This window comes from Schistocerca nitens, chromosome 2, assembly GCF_023898315.1.
Source record: "Schistocerca nitens isolate TAMUIC-IGC-003100 chromosome 2, iqSchNite1.1, whole genome shotgun sequence".
Taxonomy (NCBI): Eukaryota; Metazoa; Arthropoda; class Insecta; order Orthoptera; family Acrididae; genus Schistocerca; species Schistocerca nitens.
The window spans coordinates 787,774,593-787,792,645 of NC_064615.1; the positions used below are offsets into that span (position 1 = coordinate 787,774,593).

Genomic DNA, 18,053 nt, shown 5'->3' on the forward strand with positions numbered 1-18,053 from the left:
AATTAAAATGAACACCTGAGTAAGAGAAAGGTTTTAATTTTACTTATTAAAGAAATAATCAAATTAAAAGTATGAGTTGTGCCCCTATATTTTCCCTATATGTATGTATGTGCTGCCATCTCTTGTGTAAGTCAGGAAACACTTGATCTTAGAGCCTGAGCTGTAAAGATATTCTACTCAACATGATCCACAAACACTTCTACCTGTCAAGATATTCCACACAACTCTTGACTTCAGTTGGCATGTCAGGCATGTAAAATTTAATTTTGTTATAACTTTTTTATTTTTAGAGATAAACAAATTCTGATTGCATTTTTGGACAGCACTATTGCCCCTGAAAAACCGCTACCTGCACTACACGGAAGTAAGAAGGGTTGCATAACTCGCAGGGGCAAGGGGTAAAAATTGCTTCTTTAATTTCTCAGACAAATATCAACCGATTTTAAAAATTCAAAGTGCTAACATAATCTACATTAAAAGAGCTATCTAATAAAATAAGAAAAAAAATAAAAGAAACATTATCTTAAACTTGAGATTTCAAAATTTTTCATTTTTATCACTTTTCTTTCTTAAAATATTTCACAATGAAATATAAACATGCTGTGAATACATCAACGACTTTCTCTTAGTTTTTATTCATTTATTTAATTAAAAATTTTCGGTAAGAATTCTGTGTTGTGAGTCATATGTCAAATTTCTTTTCCCATACATAACTATATAAGCTAATGTTTTATCAGGTATCTTATCATTAAAGACAGCACACAGTTTCATTGTCGTTTTTTGTGTTGCTAATACATGTCTCCTACGAGTCATGTTTATCACATAAATAGGATAATTCGTAATAAAATTGTATGGATTCACGTCGATATCTCCTTTCAAAAGTGTAATTCGCTTAAAATCTCTAAAGGCATCATAAGCCTTCAGAAAATTGTCTGGTGGATTCAGATTCCACATTTCTTGCGGAAAAACTTCATTTCTTCCATTCTTCAGATAAATGTTCTGCAGTTTAACATGATCAAATAGTGACGAATCTTTAAGCTGATTATTCTTTCTATCTGTTTGAAATACTACAAATATAAAGTAAGGCATATCAAATTCCATTGAATTATAATAATTTGTGATGTCTAATTCAAAATGTTTGCTACCACTTAATCCAGCAACCTCTTGAGTCTGTAAATCATAAAAAGATATTGGAATCTTTGGATTTTTAAGTCTTTCTTGTTCTAATTCAAGTTCATATTCAGGTTCATATTTTACGATTGGAACTCTAATTTCCATACTTTTCACAACTATTTTACCTTCTTTTGGAAGTGTTCCAGCTACTACACTTCCATCTGCATTTGTACTAGACCATCCAAGAAGAGCATCAGCCACAGATGAACTCCATGTAAAAGATATAGTTAAATCACCCTCCCACATCATTTCTTTATAATCCTTGAAGAATCCTCCAAGCAACTCTAATGGATATAGAACTTCATTCTTCTTCCTAATTATTTTCCCATTGTTCATTATAATACCATGCAAAGATATTTTATCAGAAAGAGATGAAGTTAACTGAAGTAAAACTGTTGAGGAAATAAAAGGGTTCTCAATTCTAGAAAGGATATTATTCCCCTTCTTTATTGTTATCAAATCAAAAAGCTTTGTTACAAAATTGTCAATTAATTTTGCGTTTGTTTTACCCTCATATTCAGAAAAATCTGTTCCATCTTCATGAATAACATCAAAAGTCATATACAGCTGAGCTCGATTAGGATGTAACCAACCATCACCGATATTGATATTAATCTCCACATCTTTGTTGGGAACATTCAGATTAAACTTACTCTTCTCGTTTACTGGAAACGACTGAAATTGATAGCTCTCGATTCTGTTCATTTATATAGGATTAAAAATACTCTTATTTCATTTCTAAAATAACTGTCACATCAGCTCCATTAAAATCGACTATTTCTTTATTCTCATCAGTTACAGTTATTACTATATCCTGAACTTTATCATGTATTGGTACAAATAGTGGATGACTCGGTTCATGAATAATGGGAGCACCAAACTCAACATTCGGCTTAAATGAAGCAATAATATTCGTTTCTCTGTGAAAATGATCACCATTTTTAACAAACATACCATCTGCTAAATTAAAGCTTACATGAATCAGTTCAAATGGAATAATTTTGGGAACATCAGTAGCAACAGTCTTTTCATTTGCATTAATAGTCTGATTACTAATACTGCCCTTCTGGAATAACAATAGTCTCTCCATCACAATACAGTTTATTATTTTTAGCTGTAACATTTGGTGTGAGAAATTTTGAATAAAAGCCAAATAGTGCAACTTGTTTAAACTCATCTCTTAATGGAACATTTAATCGTTTTGTCAATAGAAATAGTCTACTCATTTAAATGATGAAAAATTTACCTAAATAAATGACTGACTGGGAACCGAAAATACGCCTAAAAGAAAAGAAAACGAAAAATAAGCATGGGGAATTATTACCTAACTCAATAAGATGTGCAATTATTGGTCCAAGTGGGTGTGGAAAAACAACTCTAATGATCGATAACTATATATTAGCTCCAGGGTGGTTAAATTGGGATAAAATAAATCATTTGTATGTTTATTCTAAAAGTTTGGATCAGCCAAAATACCAAGCGTTTATAAAAACGTGTAATAAAATTGAAGAAAAAATTGATGACAAAATTGTTACTTTCATTGATAACAATGAAGATTCAATAAGTCTAGATGAATGTGAAGATAATTCAGTTGTTTTGTTTGACGATTTCATTCTTGAAAATCAGGACATTGTTAGAGAATACTTTACTAGAGGTAGACATAAAGGAATAGATTGTTTTTATTTAGCTCAGACATATTCCAAGATTCCAATACAATTAGTGAGAGATAATCTCAACTTCTTGAATATATTTCGACAGGATGACACAAATTTGAATCACATTTATCACGAGTTTGTAGGTGGAGATCTGAAATTTGATGAGTTTAAAGAAATGTGTAGTAAATGTTGGAATGATGATTTTGGTTTTATTACAATAGATTTAACAAGGAAAGTAGAGAGATAGAATAAAAAATTTCTTGCTATGTAAACATAAACATCAAACATGAACATCAACATCAACGTGAATATTAAACACGTATGTTTAAGGTGATTAATAAACATCGACAGAAATGACAATATTTTCTCCTTGATAAATGTTCGCAAAATACGATCACTCTAAGGAGGTTAGTAAGCATAGTGGTTATGATCCTGAAATTGTTAAGAAAGCAAAGAGAAATAGAAAGAAAAAAGAAGAGTTGAAAGAAGCTTTTCGAACATGGAAGAAACAACCGAGAACAGAGTATGAGAAATATAAAAAAGAAGATCAGCCTGTTATTGATGCAATTCAACAAGTTAAGGAAGGAATTGAGGGCTTAGGTGAAAATATGTTGAAAGCAATTGAAGAAAACAGAGAAGTTGAAAAACAGATGGTTCCTTACCATCATCATCATCAAGAAAATTATGATGATATATTTTGCGATTCCTTCAACACCAACTAAAACATCATTTGAGAAAAGTTTATTCCCTAAAGATGATGATATTCCAAGTGTTTCTACTCCATCACCTCAAAAACAGAAACAACTTGAACAAATGCTGAAAAGTGTAGAACAAAAAGAAAAACAAAAGATGAGTACAGAGAAATTATTGCCTCCAACTACCTATATTGGTCCCACAGCATCAAAATACCCTGGAGCTCTTAATGACAGAGTATTTGGGCTACAATTTGAAAATGGAAAACATTATATAGGCGATTCATAAGTTAAATTTAATAATGACACAATTTTAATCAAAGGGAAGGTTTACAAAGCAACAGATGATTTAATGAATCTCTTAACTCAAAATACTGTTAATGGTGATGGATATTATGAAGAAGATTTAGATACATATGAAGATATTTTACTATTAACTAATGCAATATTTCAAAACAATGATCCAGATTCCAAGAAACCCAAATCCAGTGTAAGTGATAAATATAATGAATTAATTAAACCAATATGGCAGAAACTGAGAAACAAATCAAGCCCAAAAAGATCTGGTGAAGGATTGATAAAAAAGAATACAGAGAAACCTGTTGAATATGTTTGGATGAATGATATGAGAGATTTAATCGATCGATTAACTGTTATTCATGGAGAAGAATTAGCTGGAAATAAAAACTTTCAAAATGAAAAAGTGGCAATAACTAAAATGTTGACAAACAAATTTAATGACTTTATAATTAATAATCCTAAAGGTATTCCATATTTAATCAGATTTTTGAATAATTTACCACACACATTCTGGAAATCAGAGAAATATGGTAAACTGGGTTTTAAACAATGCACCATTTCCTGAGATGCATATTCCAGGTTTTTCATACTGTGGTCCATTTACGAAGTTAGAAGAAAGATTGGCACGTGGTGATAAAGGAATCAATCCATTAGATGAGGCTTGTAAAGAACACGATATTGCATATAGAGATAACAAAGATTTAAAGTCCCGACATGAAGCGGATAAAATTTTACAACTTAAAGCAAAAGAGAGAATGCACAGTCCAGATGCTGATTTGAAAGAGAAAATAGCAGCAACTGCTGTAAGAGGAATAATGTATGGAAAAAGAAAACTTGGAATGGGTATTTATAACGATTTTGGGTTATAGAATAAAAAGTTTTTTCCTATTAAAAAGTGTATCTGGATATAAATGAATGTAATACATGGTACAGTCTACAAGATCACAAACACAATTGATGATAAAATATATATTGGTAGTACAATTGCTCTGTTAAGTAAAAGAATGGCAGGTCATCGAGAGGATGCAAGGAAGGTAATCCAAAACCTGTTTCAACACATATGAGAAACTTAGGAATTGAAAATTTTAGAATTGAACCTGTAAGGTCGGTTATAGTTTCATCAAGAAAAGAACTCAGATTGGAAGAACAAAATGAAATGGAAAAGTATAATAAATCCATTTTATTGAATGTACTTTTAGCATATTCTTATAATCGTGAGAAGACTAGACATCAGGAGAAGAAGCATAGAAGCAGAAGCGATTATTACCATAGACAAATGCAAGATCCGGAATGGTATGAAAAAGAAAAACTTAGAAATAAACTGAGAATGAGGGAACGAAGAATTAAGGAGAATTTTAGAAATGAAACATTTAAGGAATTGTGTCAGATTGAAATATAGATATCTTTTTTATTTTTTTTATCTTTTTTTCCTATATAAATGAAATCATTTTCAATTGATTATAATATTACTCCTGCAGGTAAAACTAAACCAAAATCTGTGAAGATAAAGTTACCAAAGAATGAGGTGAATGGATACGATTTACTTGATAATTATTTAACTGATGTTCAGAAGAGACAAAAGTCTAATCAGATTAAAAAAGGTGGCTCTCTTATTCTGACATTAGGTATTCCAGTTATTAAAAAGATCTTTCAATACTTGAAACAAAAGAAAGAAGGTTCTGGTTTAAATGAACATGAAGGAGGTTTTCTCCCACTATTATTTGCGGCATTAGGTGCATTAGGATCATTAGCAGGAGGTGCTGCAGCAATTACAAGTGCAGTTCAGAAGAAAAAGAAAGAAGATGCTGAATTGGTAGAACAAAAGAGACATAATTTGGAGATGGAGAAGAAGAAAGGTACTGGGATTAAAAAAAATTTTCAAAAATATAATTGAGAACTATAAACACGCTTTAAGTAATTTTGATACAGAAAAATTAGTAAAAGAACTGAAAATTAAGAACTTTAGAGGTGTTTTCATGATTGATGAACTTCCATTAAAGCCAAATAAAATTGAATGTGGTATCGTAAATTTAGATACATCAGATCATGTTGGCACACACTGGATTTGTTATTATAAAAGCAGTAACAAGAAGTATGTATTTGATTCATTTGGAGGAAATATTCCAACAGAATTGGTTAAATATTTAGGATCAGATGAGTTGTATTATAATGTAGAAAGGATTCAAAAATTCGATGATTATATTTGTGGACATTTATGTTTATTCGTTTTAAAACTGTTTTCCGATGGTTACAAGTTTGATGAAATTTTGAACTTAATAAATGGATATTTTTGGAAATAAGATAGCTGAGACAAGTGATATAGTGTTACCCGATTTAGACAACCTGAAAGATGTAGAAAAGAATTTTCTCAAGTTTCAAAAGTATTTTACAGATCTTCTTAAGAAATCAAAGAGTTATGTCAATTTCCTTGGAAGAAGGATTGTTAATATTGCTGATCCAATAATTATTGGATGTTGTTAGTAAAGCTGAATACTCAAGTATTCTAACACAGTTCAGTAACTACTACAGTAAAAAAGAGATTGAGAAAGCTTTTTCAGATTACTTTACAAAAACAGATTTACAACCATCCATTAGTCAGATTGAGAAATTAGATAATAAAATTATTGACAAACAGTTTATTGAATTCACTTTTAGAAAGAAAGGTGATATACTGATCATGTGTTTGATGATGACATTAAAATTATGAAAATTATTGTAAGAGCTTATAGCAGTATTGGTGAATTAATAAAAATAGATTTGAATTTTAAGTTTTATCATGAAGGACATTTAAGCAAATCAGTTGACTCTAGAAACATAGATAATGTATCTATTACTACTTGTACTGATGATGTTATGTGTGTAAATATCACAGATGCAATAGTTCATATTCGAGTAAAGTTATACATATTTGGAAAAGTAGAACATTGTATTCATGAAGATAGCTTGGAACGTTAGTATTTTTTCTTCTATATAAATGAATGATCACATTTGGTGTTTAAAGTGTAAGAAGTATACAGACACATCATCCTCAAACAGTAACAACTACAAATGGAAGACACAGGATTGAAGGTATTTGCACAGTATGTCAAAGCAAAAAGAGTAAATTCATTAAAAAAAAATTTGTCTAGATCAAAGTAAAGTTGGTTCTGGAACTGTTAATATTCGTGAAGAAATTATAAATGAATTGCATAAACCAATGAGGAAAAATTTTCCCAGAAGAGAGGTTATTTCACTTGGTATTGACGATTTATGCCAAGCAGATTTAGTAGAAAGGGATTCTGGAAAACTGAAAGGAATTTCAAAAATAAATAGAGGATATAAATATTTATTAACTGTAATCGATGTTTTCTCAAAGTACACATGGGCTATTCCAGTTACAGATAAGAGAGGTAAAAATGTAGCTGATGCTTTTCAAAGAATATTCAATGAAAGGTATCCTAAACATCTACAAACAGATAATGGTAAAGAATTATATAATAAAGATCTTGAAAAACTCGTGAAGCAGTATGGTATTAATCATTACTCTACTTTTACAGAGATGAAAGCATCAGTTGTAGAACGATTTAATAGAAAACTAAAAGAGAAAATGTGGAAGAGATTTGCTCTTCAAGGTAATTATAAGTGGATTGATTTAGTCTCCAAATTGGTTGATGAATACAACAACACGAAGCATAGAACAATAAAAATGAAACCAAAAGAAGTTGATAAGAATTACAAACCACAGAGTGTTGTTACAGTCACTGAGAAAAATAAGTATAATGTTGGAGATAAAGTGAGAATTAGTAAACTGAAAGGAATATTTGTAAAGGGATATACTGCTAACTGGTCAACAGAGATATTTGAAATAACAGATGTTGTGTTATCCAATCCTGTTACATATAAATTAAAAGACAGCAGTGGTGAGGAGATAAAAGGTTCCTTCTATGAATATGAATTACAGAAGACAAATTATCCAGATGTATATCTTGTTGAAAAAATATTGAAGAAGAAAGGTGATAAAGTATATGTTAAGTGGTTGGGGTTTCATAATTCTCACAATAGTTGGGTTCATAAGAGTAATGTTATCCTGTAATTCTTTTATCTTTCTTTTTTATTTTAAGTGTAGACATTGGCTATTAGTACACTAAAGACAATAAATAATGTGGAAGTAGAGATTTTTTCATTTTCTTATTCATTCAATAATTTTAACCTATATAAATGAAAATATTAATTGTAACCTTGTTGTTAGTGAAGATAGCTACAGGAGAAGATAGTAATGAAAAAGAAAACATTATAAAGTATTTACAGGAATTTGGATATCTCGAAGCAGAGTCAACAAATATTGGTGAAATTTCAGATATCAAAAATGCCTTAATTTTATTCCAAAAGAAGTTTAATTTGAAACCTACTGGTGAAATAGATCAAGAAACTTTAGATCTGATAAACAAACCTCGATGTGGTGTAGAAGATCATGCAGTATCTTTTACCTCACATATTGCTAAATGGAATAAGAAAACTGTTAAATGGTATTATGCAGGTTCATCGAAAAGAATGAAAGAATTGAGTGAAATTGCTTTTAATACTTGGAAAGAACATACAGATCTAATTTTTGAAGAAGATAATTCAAGTTATGATATTATTATTTCAAATAAAAGGCGTTTGCACAGAAAAGAATCAAGTGGACAACACTATTGTCCAAAGCCATTTGATGGTAAATCGGGTGTACTAGCTCATGCTAACTCTCCAAATTCTAATAATGATGTTGTAGAAATTCATATGGATCAAGATGAAGATTGGTACTTTGAGATTGATACAAATACTCCAAAAGAGAAGATAAACTTTTATGCAGTTTTAGTTCATGAAATTTGTCATACATTAGGAATTCCTCATTCAGCAGAAAATACCTCAATCATGTATCCATTATATAACAGTTTCAATATTGAATTAAGTAAAGATGATATTCTTGTAGTACAAAGCTTATATGGGAAACCAGTTGTAGGAGATGATGATGAGGAAGATGTGGAGACTGATGATGAAGAAAAAGATTTAGATTCTCCAGAATTATGCAAACTTAGTAATAAAATTAAAAACTTTCTGATTGTTGACCAGGTTCTATATATTTACTATGAGAAATGGGTTTGGATAATGGATTTGGATAATTTAGATGTACGCACTAAACCACAACTTATAAGTGATTGGTTAACATTTCTTCCAAAAGGATTTAAAAATATAACTGCTGCATATCAAAGACCATCTGGAGATGTTATTTTATTCATTGACAACAAACTGTATATAATGGAAATACCCTCTTTTAGGTTAAAATTTGGTTATCCAACATCTTTAACATCTCTTTCATTATGAAAAAATGTAATTCTACATTCAGCTGTGAACACATATTCTGGTAAAAGCTTTATATTTTTTGATGATGTTTATTATGTAGAAATTGATGAATGTAAGGGAATAAGTAAAAAAATATGGACGTATTACAAAAGAATTTTCAGGAATACCTCCAGGTATAGAATCTAGTTTCAGATATACAAATGGATTATTATACTTTATTAAAGATAAAACATTCTATGAGTATAGTGAATTTACAGATTCTGTTGTTAGGGCAGGTAAATTTGATCTTTCATTATTTGGAATAGATTGTTCAAAATCTACTTCCAAGATGTTGGATATCACAAGCAATTTGCAAGAATCACTTAATCAATTAGAGAATTTCAACTAATGTCATTTGTGTTGTTGATTTACTATAATGACCATATGGTAATGTATCTATTTTATTTTCTAAAACAATTCTTTTATTATCATGAGGACTTAGAGCTTTTTTATTTACTTCTACAGTATATATCTCATGTTTCTCACTTCTAATGAGATTCATTGTTCTGTATTGTTCCCTATTATTAAAGAGGCAATCTTTATAATCTTCTAACGATATTTTATTTTCACCACACATTTCTTCACACCTTTAGATTTTTTATTCTCTTTTTCGTCTACTTTATAGGCATACATTTTTGCTCTTAAACCCACAAATTCTGTCATAATTTTTCCACTACACTCATCTTTCATCTTACCCAAAACTTTCCTATTGACTTGTGGTATGTCATACTCATTATCTTTTGGATAGTCACTTGTATCAAATAGTTCAACCATATCTTTCATATCTTTGTAGAAATCTTCGGTTTTTATGTTATATATGAATCAGTCAGTATCCTGATAACACAGTTCAATATTATCCCCATACTTCGGTTTCATAATATTGTAATGGAAATCATACATCAACTCATTTGATAAATCTAAGATACTCATACCCACATAAATAGGCTTATTAAACCCGATTTTCGTCTTCTGCATATGTATTGCAACCAGGTTGTCATTGAATATTGTTCTACTCTTGAAATTCGGTCCAGCTATTAATTTATCACATTCTTCAGCATCAGATACTAACCTTATATCCACTCTGTTTCTTATATTTTCCATCGTTTTCCCAAACACTGAATTATTCATCAGTTTATAGAAATCTTTCTCACAATCGTTTGTTGCTTCGGTTCTCATTTGAGTATTCAAATCTATGTATTCCTTTAACCAATCTGACTGTTTAAATTTGAGAATACTATGAATCTTTGTCATCTTTATCCCCAGTTTTAAATACTGTTTTAAATTTCTGTAATGTATCACATATTTTGTCTTGTTGTGTAATGTTGTTATTAATTTTGACTCTTTTGTTCCTGGAATGATTTTATTTTCTGGAGCAAGAGGAAGATCTTTATGTTCATCATGTAATTCTTCTGGATATTCTAAATCCACTTCAAGAATGTATCCATATTCAGAATTATCTTCCATTTTCATAATGTTTTTTCTCCAATAGTTTACATGAAATTGAGGATAGTTTAACCATTCAAATTCACCATAAGGTAAATACTGTAACATTGCCCATCCGTATAGATTATTGGCATCAAGATACATTAAATAATTTGAGTCCTTTTCTTTATCAAAATCTTTTAAATATTTGTTATTTGCTTTTACATATCTCTTACAGCATTGTGATATTCCACCTCTAATTCCTTTCTCCATCATCAATATCATTTTCAGCATTGCATCCCAACTTAATCCTGGTGCTGTGTAGTACCATGCTGGATCCAAACTATATGCTTTCATGCATGTTTCTCTAAAGTTTTGAAATACATCAGCTAGTAATAGAACATCAGTTTTTAGATACAAGTCGTGGTATTCTCCAAGATTTTTGATATTAAACTTTTCCCAAACTAATTTCGCATGTTCATAATCTTCATCACTTATGTCACAATCATTCAGTTTACTATAGAATTCAGTTTCTTGAAATCTTTTCCAGCTGTCCATGTAATCATATGGATAAACACCTTTTCTAATAACCAGATCAACTTTATCTTCTGAAAAGAACTTCTTGGTATTTTCCATTTGTTCTTTCTTTAGATTAGATGAGAGTTTATCTAAAGAAGAAGCCATGAATCTGAATGAATCTAAGAACTTCATCTTTATATTTTCAGTATATTTTCCAAAGCTTATGTATTTTTCTTCATTATTTGGAATCAGATCTATAGGTTTATCATCATATCCAAGTTCTTTTACAAATAAATGTGAATCATATCCTGATAGATTGTGGAGATAAATAGGGACAAATCTTGGTAACTGATAACGAAGGTTACAGTAACTATGTGCAGCACCTCTGAATAAACCAGTTAAATGATTATGATCACAAACTTTTTTAATATTTCCTTCTGCATTATCATTGAAAGCTGCTAATTGCTTATTATTATATTCTAATGAGTTTTTATATCTTTGTACCTCCTCATTACTTTCATCTATATTTCTTTTTCTTAATAACTCTAATTGATCATTAATATGTTTTATTTTATTTTCAATACGATGTTTTAATCTCATCAATAAAGGAGGTAATAACATTTAATTTACCTTCACAGATATGACATATCTCTGCCTTAGAATATGCTTTTCTCTCATCTTTTGTAAGTGGTTTCATAGTTTCTTTCTCAGAATAAATGTTACCTATTTGTTCTACTTCTTTCGTAATCATCTCAATGAATTTACTTTTGGCATCTGGACCTCTATACACAACAGGATCTTTATAATGTCCATGAACATACTTTATGTAGTAGCAGAATCCACACGGTTCATGTTTCTGATACTTCATCGTATATGATTCATCTGGATTTGGTTGACATGTGTCAATTTTTTGTAACAAGCTCTCAAAATCTGCATATATCACAAAAGGAACTTTCATAGTATTCTGGTAATTTTCAAATGTGATTGTGTCTCCTTTAGATGGTAGTTCTACTTTAACCGGTTTATTTACTAAGCAATCTGGAATATGTTTCCTCAATTTTTCTTCAGAATTGAAGTGGAGTAAATACATATCACAAATAAATTTACGACCATTGTGTTTTGTAATCTGCATTGTCGATTGTCTTTTTCTTTAAAATATAGTAAGTTAATATGTTTATCTCTTTTATTTCCTCTCAGTTTTAGTGGATAGATGGAATATCCATCATTAAAAGAAAATACATTAAATGAGATATTTTCTATCTTTTTAATGTCTTCTATTTTAATTGGATACTGGAATTTACTTAGTTTTTCATCAATTTCAAGTCCAATTTTTTTATATTTTGAAAGTCTATCTACATGATCTTTTGCAGGGAATAATGCTGATTTAATAGCCCAAAGAAAACATTTTTGGTCATTATTTTTCACATTAATACACGCTTTTTTATTTTTTATTTCCTCTGGCAATTCAATATAAGATGATCCTCTTAGAGGATTATATCTGTTAATTGCTATTTGTAATCCAATAACTCTTTCTAAGGTCCATCCTGATCCTCTTGCTTGAAACTCTGTTAGCTTTGGTAACAGTTCTCTTTTTGAATTCTTTAAAAATTTGTTAATATCTTTCTCATGAGTAATTGTATGATTGTATGACTGAAATTTAAATGTTTGAGTTTTATTGTTATTGGGTAGTCTAAATTCACAGAATAATTGCATATTCACTTTTAAGCAATTGTGGATCTTTAAATTATCTTTTATTAATTGAAAACACATCCTTTTCAACAGAAGTAAGGAAATACCTTGGATCTATCAACTTGTTAGTATTTTCAATATTGATGGTTTGCAATCTGTTTGAAAAAGCTTTCTCAACAGAATAACTCCTGTTGGTATTTCTTGTTTTAGGCTTTTCAAATACATTTGTTGAGAAGGGGAATATTTCCTTCAACTCCTTCTTTGCTGTTGTTTGAAATATATCTGTAGAGAATGGAAATATATTCTTCAGATCTTTCTTTGATGGCTCTTGAAATACATGTGTAGAGAATTGAAAGATATTCTTCAGATCTTTCGATTCTGCTTTATATTCTTCTTTTATATCTGCATCAAGAAATGGTAGAGTATCAAAATTTACTTTCTTAACTTGGTTAACATTATAAAAATGTCTAGCAATAGTTCTGATTAATTCATCTTTTGTCATTTTATAATATCCTCTTATACCAAGAGACCTAGCTAGAGGTCTAAGATCAACAACTCTCATAGTGTTGAGATTCTGAGCTCTCAGATTTCTCTCCATTTATTAGGGGAAAAATTTATTCAATAATTATTCAATAACTTTAGTGTTCTCCATTTTCTTGATTTTCTCCATATGGACACCTGTTTGTTGATGTTTTTTGAGATATGTTTTACATACATATTTACCACACTCACAAGGAACTTTCTCAAGCAAGTTTTCCTTATTTTCATGGTATTTTTTTAGCTTTTCATTATTTGTGATTGCATACATTTCTGGATGTCTGTCTACATAGTTATGAAAATATGCTCGAATTTTTTCTCTATTATTTCTGCAGTATTCTTTATGTATCTCATCTGAACAAGTTTTACATGCAGTGGAACGTTTATCTTTTGTATTCTTATTTCTATAGAAATAGTCCAAGCTCTTGGTCTCACTACATTTATTACACACTTTCACTGACAGTGGACTTTTTTCCTCCATTTATTAAGAAAGAAATTTTTTAATAAATATTTAGTAAATTTTTTCCTATATAAATACAAACGAAAATGAATAATCAATTGTTCGCTAAGTTAAACAACTCATATGAGTTTATAAAGCGGAATGAACTTGAGATTAATAGAAAGTATAAAGCATCTAACTTTGAAATTGTTGATACTAACTTCAGTAAGAAAGTTAAGTGTATCCTAGATGGACAATTTAAAATTACATTACCAGATAGATATGTTAAGATATTTGACAAACATACTCTGAAAGCAGTGAATGATGAAAAAAATGTTTTCTTCACATATAAAGGTTTAAAAGAAACGAAAACTGGAAAACCAATGCATGAAATACTTTTATCCAATGAATGAATCAATGGATTTCTTTTACTTATATATTTACTTGTGCAGGCTCATTCAGGCTGATGCAGGCTTGTGCAGGGTGATTTTTCAGATTTTGATGAAATGGATGACTTTTTATGGTTATTGATATTATTTTCAATTAATTTTCTTGTTTTCTTTTATTTTGCGATTTTTCGTGCAGGCTTGGCTGGACCAGAAATAGGGATTTTTTGGAAGTATAAAAAAAATCGATTTATTTCTGATTTTTGTGGGTGAATTATGAGAAATGTTTGATTTATTTTGATTTTTTGATTATATGAAAAATGGTCCACGTCTCTCAATTCTCAACTACTGCTGCATCACAGAGAGGAGCGCCTGCGATGGTGTACTCGACGACGAACCTGGGTGCACGAATGGCAAAACGTCATTTTTTCGGATGAATCCAGGTTCTGATTACAGCATCATGTTGCTCGCATCTGTGTTTGGCGACATCGCCATGAACGAACATGGAAGCATGTAGTCGTCATTGCCATACTGGTGTACCACCCGGTGTGATGGTATGGGGTGCCATTGGTTACACGTCTCGGTCACCTCTTGTTCGCATTGACGGCACTTTGAACAGTGGACGTTACATTTCAGATGTGTTACGACCCGTGCCTGTAACCTTCATTCGATCCCTGCGAAACACTACATTTCAGCATGATAATGCACGACCGCATGTTGCAGGTCCTGTACGGGCCTTTCTGGATACAGAAAACGTTCGACTGCTGCCCTGGCCAGCACATTCTCCAGATCTCTCACGAATTGAAAACGTCTGGCCAAATTATAGGTTATTAACTTCAAAGCTTATCCCTTAAAGAATAAATAAGTTAATATTTATACTTAAAAAATTAAATAAAAACAATTAACATCAAAAAATTAAATTTTTTCTTAAGAAACTAGATATCTTGGGAATATATTAATATAAATTATATATATATATATATATATATATATATATATATATATATATATATATATATATATTCAAATTATCCGAACCGAGATAAATTAATTAGAAATAACCAAAATAATATATAAACAAATTTAAAAAATAATTAATTTATATATTAAAAATAAATGAAGTGCCTGATTAAAGGGTTACCTTGATAGGGTAAATCAAGTAAATAAAAATTACCTCCATTAAAAATTACATGAGACAGAATTAAACTCCCTCCTTTAGTATCAAAAACTAATGTGCATCATACACCTTAATGTAAAAAGGTAAGCTAAACAAGCTAATGGGTTCATACCCCATTTATAGAGGTATCAATCCTCTCCTTTTTAATGACCAACAACTCTACAAAACTTCTCTTCCTATCAACATTAATGATAGGAACGATCCTGTCCATTTCATCAAACTCCTGATTCGGAGTTTGAATGGGACTTGAGATCAACTTACTTTCATTTATTCCGCTCCTAAAAGAAATAAAACTATAATTATAAATGAGTCGTCAATTAAATATTTTATTGTCCAAGCAATAGCATCAACAATACTATTATTTTCAATTTTGCTGATTCAAATAAAATATCCAATAGGGTGAGAAACAGAATTTATTCCATCAATAATAATTAGATCTAGATTATTGTTAAAGATTGGTTCTGCACCCTTTCATTTCTGATTTCCAGAAGTAATAGGAGCTTCGAGATGAAATAACTGTTTAACACTAATAACATGACAAAAAATTTCCCCAATAATCGTATTATCTTATTGTATTCAACTAAGAACTTTCATTTGAACAATTATCATTCTAAGAATTATTATTGGGGCAATAGGTGGTTTAAATCAAACATCTCTACGCCAACTTCTAGCATATTCCTCAATTAGACATTTAGGGTGAATAATAAGATCCCTAACAGTCAGAGAAAACATCTGAGAACTATACTTTATTATTTACTCACTATTAAGATTAATTATGGTCTTATTATTTAAGCAAATAAATCTATTTTTATAAACCAAATTTATTCAGCCAGAAATATAAAAACTGAAATTAAATTCATAATATTTTTATCTCTCCTATCCCTAGGTGGTTTACCACCATTCCTTGGATTTCTACCAAAATGAATTTTAATACAATCATTAATAGAAAATAACATAACAACTATTATAACCATTATGGTTGTATTAACTACAATTACACTTTATTATTATATATGTATTAGATTCTCAGCCCTAATTACGTCATACACAAAAAATTCATGATCTATAAAAATAAAGTCTCAAAAATCAAGAATTATTCTTCCTATAACAGTAATAATTTCAACAATAGGTTTAATCTCAACATCAACCTTAATCTCATTATACTAAGGACTTAAGTTAATTAAACTAATAACCTTCAAAGTTATAATTAAAAGAATAATCTTTTAGGCCTTAGTAAAATTTTACACCTCTAGAATTGCAGTCTAGAATCATAATTGAATATAAGGCCTAAACATGGTAAGAGAGAAACATTTCATAAGTAGATTTACAGTCTACCACCTAAAATTCAGCCATCTTACCGCAAAAATGATTATTCTCAACAAACCATAAGGATATTGGTACTTTATACTTCTTATTTGGAGTGTGAGCAGGAATAGTAGGAACATCAATAAGAATACTTATTCGTGCTGAACTTGGTCAACCAGGATCCCTAATTGGAGATGACCAAATTTATAATATTATTACAGCCCACGCATTTGTAATAATTTTTTTATAGTAATACCTATTATAATTGGTGGATTTGGTAATTGTCATGTACCATTAATAATTGGTGTACCAGATATAGCATTTCCACGAATAAATAATATAAGTTTTTGATTACTACTGCCTTCATTAACCCTTCTTCTTACATCTTCTATAGTAGATAACGGTGCTGGTACAGGATGAACAGTTTACCCCCCTCTTGCAGGAGCTATCGCACACAGAGGTGCATCTGTAGACCTAGCTATTTTTCCACTTCACTTAGCAGGTGTATCATCTATTCTTGGTGCAGTAAACTTCATTACAACAGCAATTAGTATACGATCAGAAAGTAGAACTCTAGATCAAACACTTTTATTTGTGTGATCTGTAGCTATTACAGCCCTTCTCCTCCTTCCATCACTTCCAGTATTAGCAGGAGCTATTACTATACTATTAACAGACCGAAATTTAAATACATCATTCTTTGACCCTGCAGGTGGAGGTGACCCAATTCTATATCAACACCTATTTTCATTCTTTGGACACCCAGAAGTTTACATTTTAATTCTACCAGGATTTGGGATTATCTCTCACATTGTATGTCAAGAAAGAGGAAAAATTGAATCATTTGGAACATTAGGTATAATTTATGCTATATTATCAATTGGACTAATAGGACTTATTGTATGAGCACATCAGATATTCACAGTAGGAATAGACGTTGACACACGAGCATACTTTACATCAGCAACAATAATTATTGCTGTACCTACAGGAATTAAGGTATTCAGATGATTAGCTACACTATTTGGAACTAAATTCAAATTCAATCCACCACTATTATGAGCTTTAGGATTTATTTTTCTATTCACAATTGGTGGACTAACAGGATTAGTATTAGCAAATTCATCACTTGACATCGTATTACATGATACATATTATGTAGTAACCCACTTCCATTATGTATTATCTATAGGAGCAGTATTCGCAATTATAGGAGTTGTTATTCAATGATACCCACTATTTACAGGATTAACTATAAATAATACATGATTAAAAATCCAATTTACAATTATATTTATTGGAGTAAACTTAACATTCTTCCCTCAACACTTCTTAGGGCTAGCAGGAATACCACGGCGATATTCAGACTATCCAGAAGCATATACATCATGAAATGTAGTG

General features: G+C 30.2%; 1 protein-coding gene across 1 annotated transcript; it reads left to right on the plus strand.

Annotated features, from left to right (window-relative positions):
• The first annotated feature begins 8,350 nt into the window (after positions 1-8,350).
• Positions 8,351-9,160, plus strand: LOC126235331 (stromelysin-1-like). The gene has a single exon (XM_049944054.1). It carries the CDS (start codon positions 8,351-8,353, stop codon positions 9,158-9,160), a length of 810 nt encoding a protein of 269 aa, XP_049800011.1.
• The last annotated feature ends 8,893 nt before the right edge of the window (positions 9,161-18,053 follow it).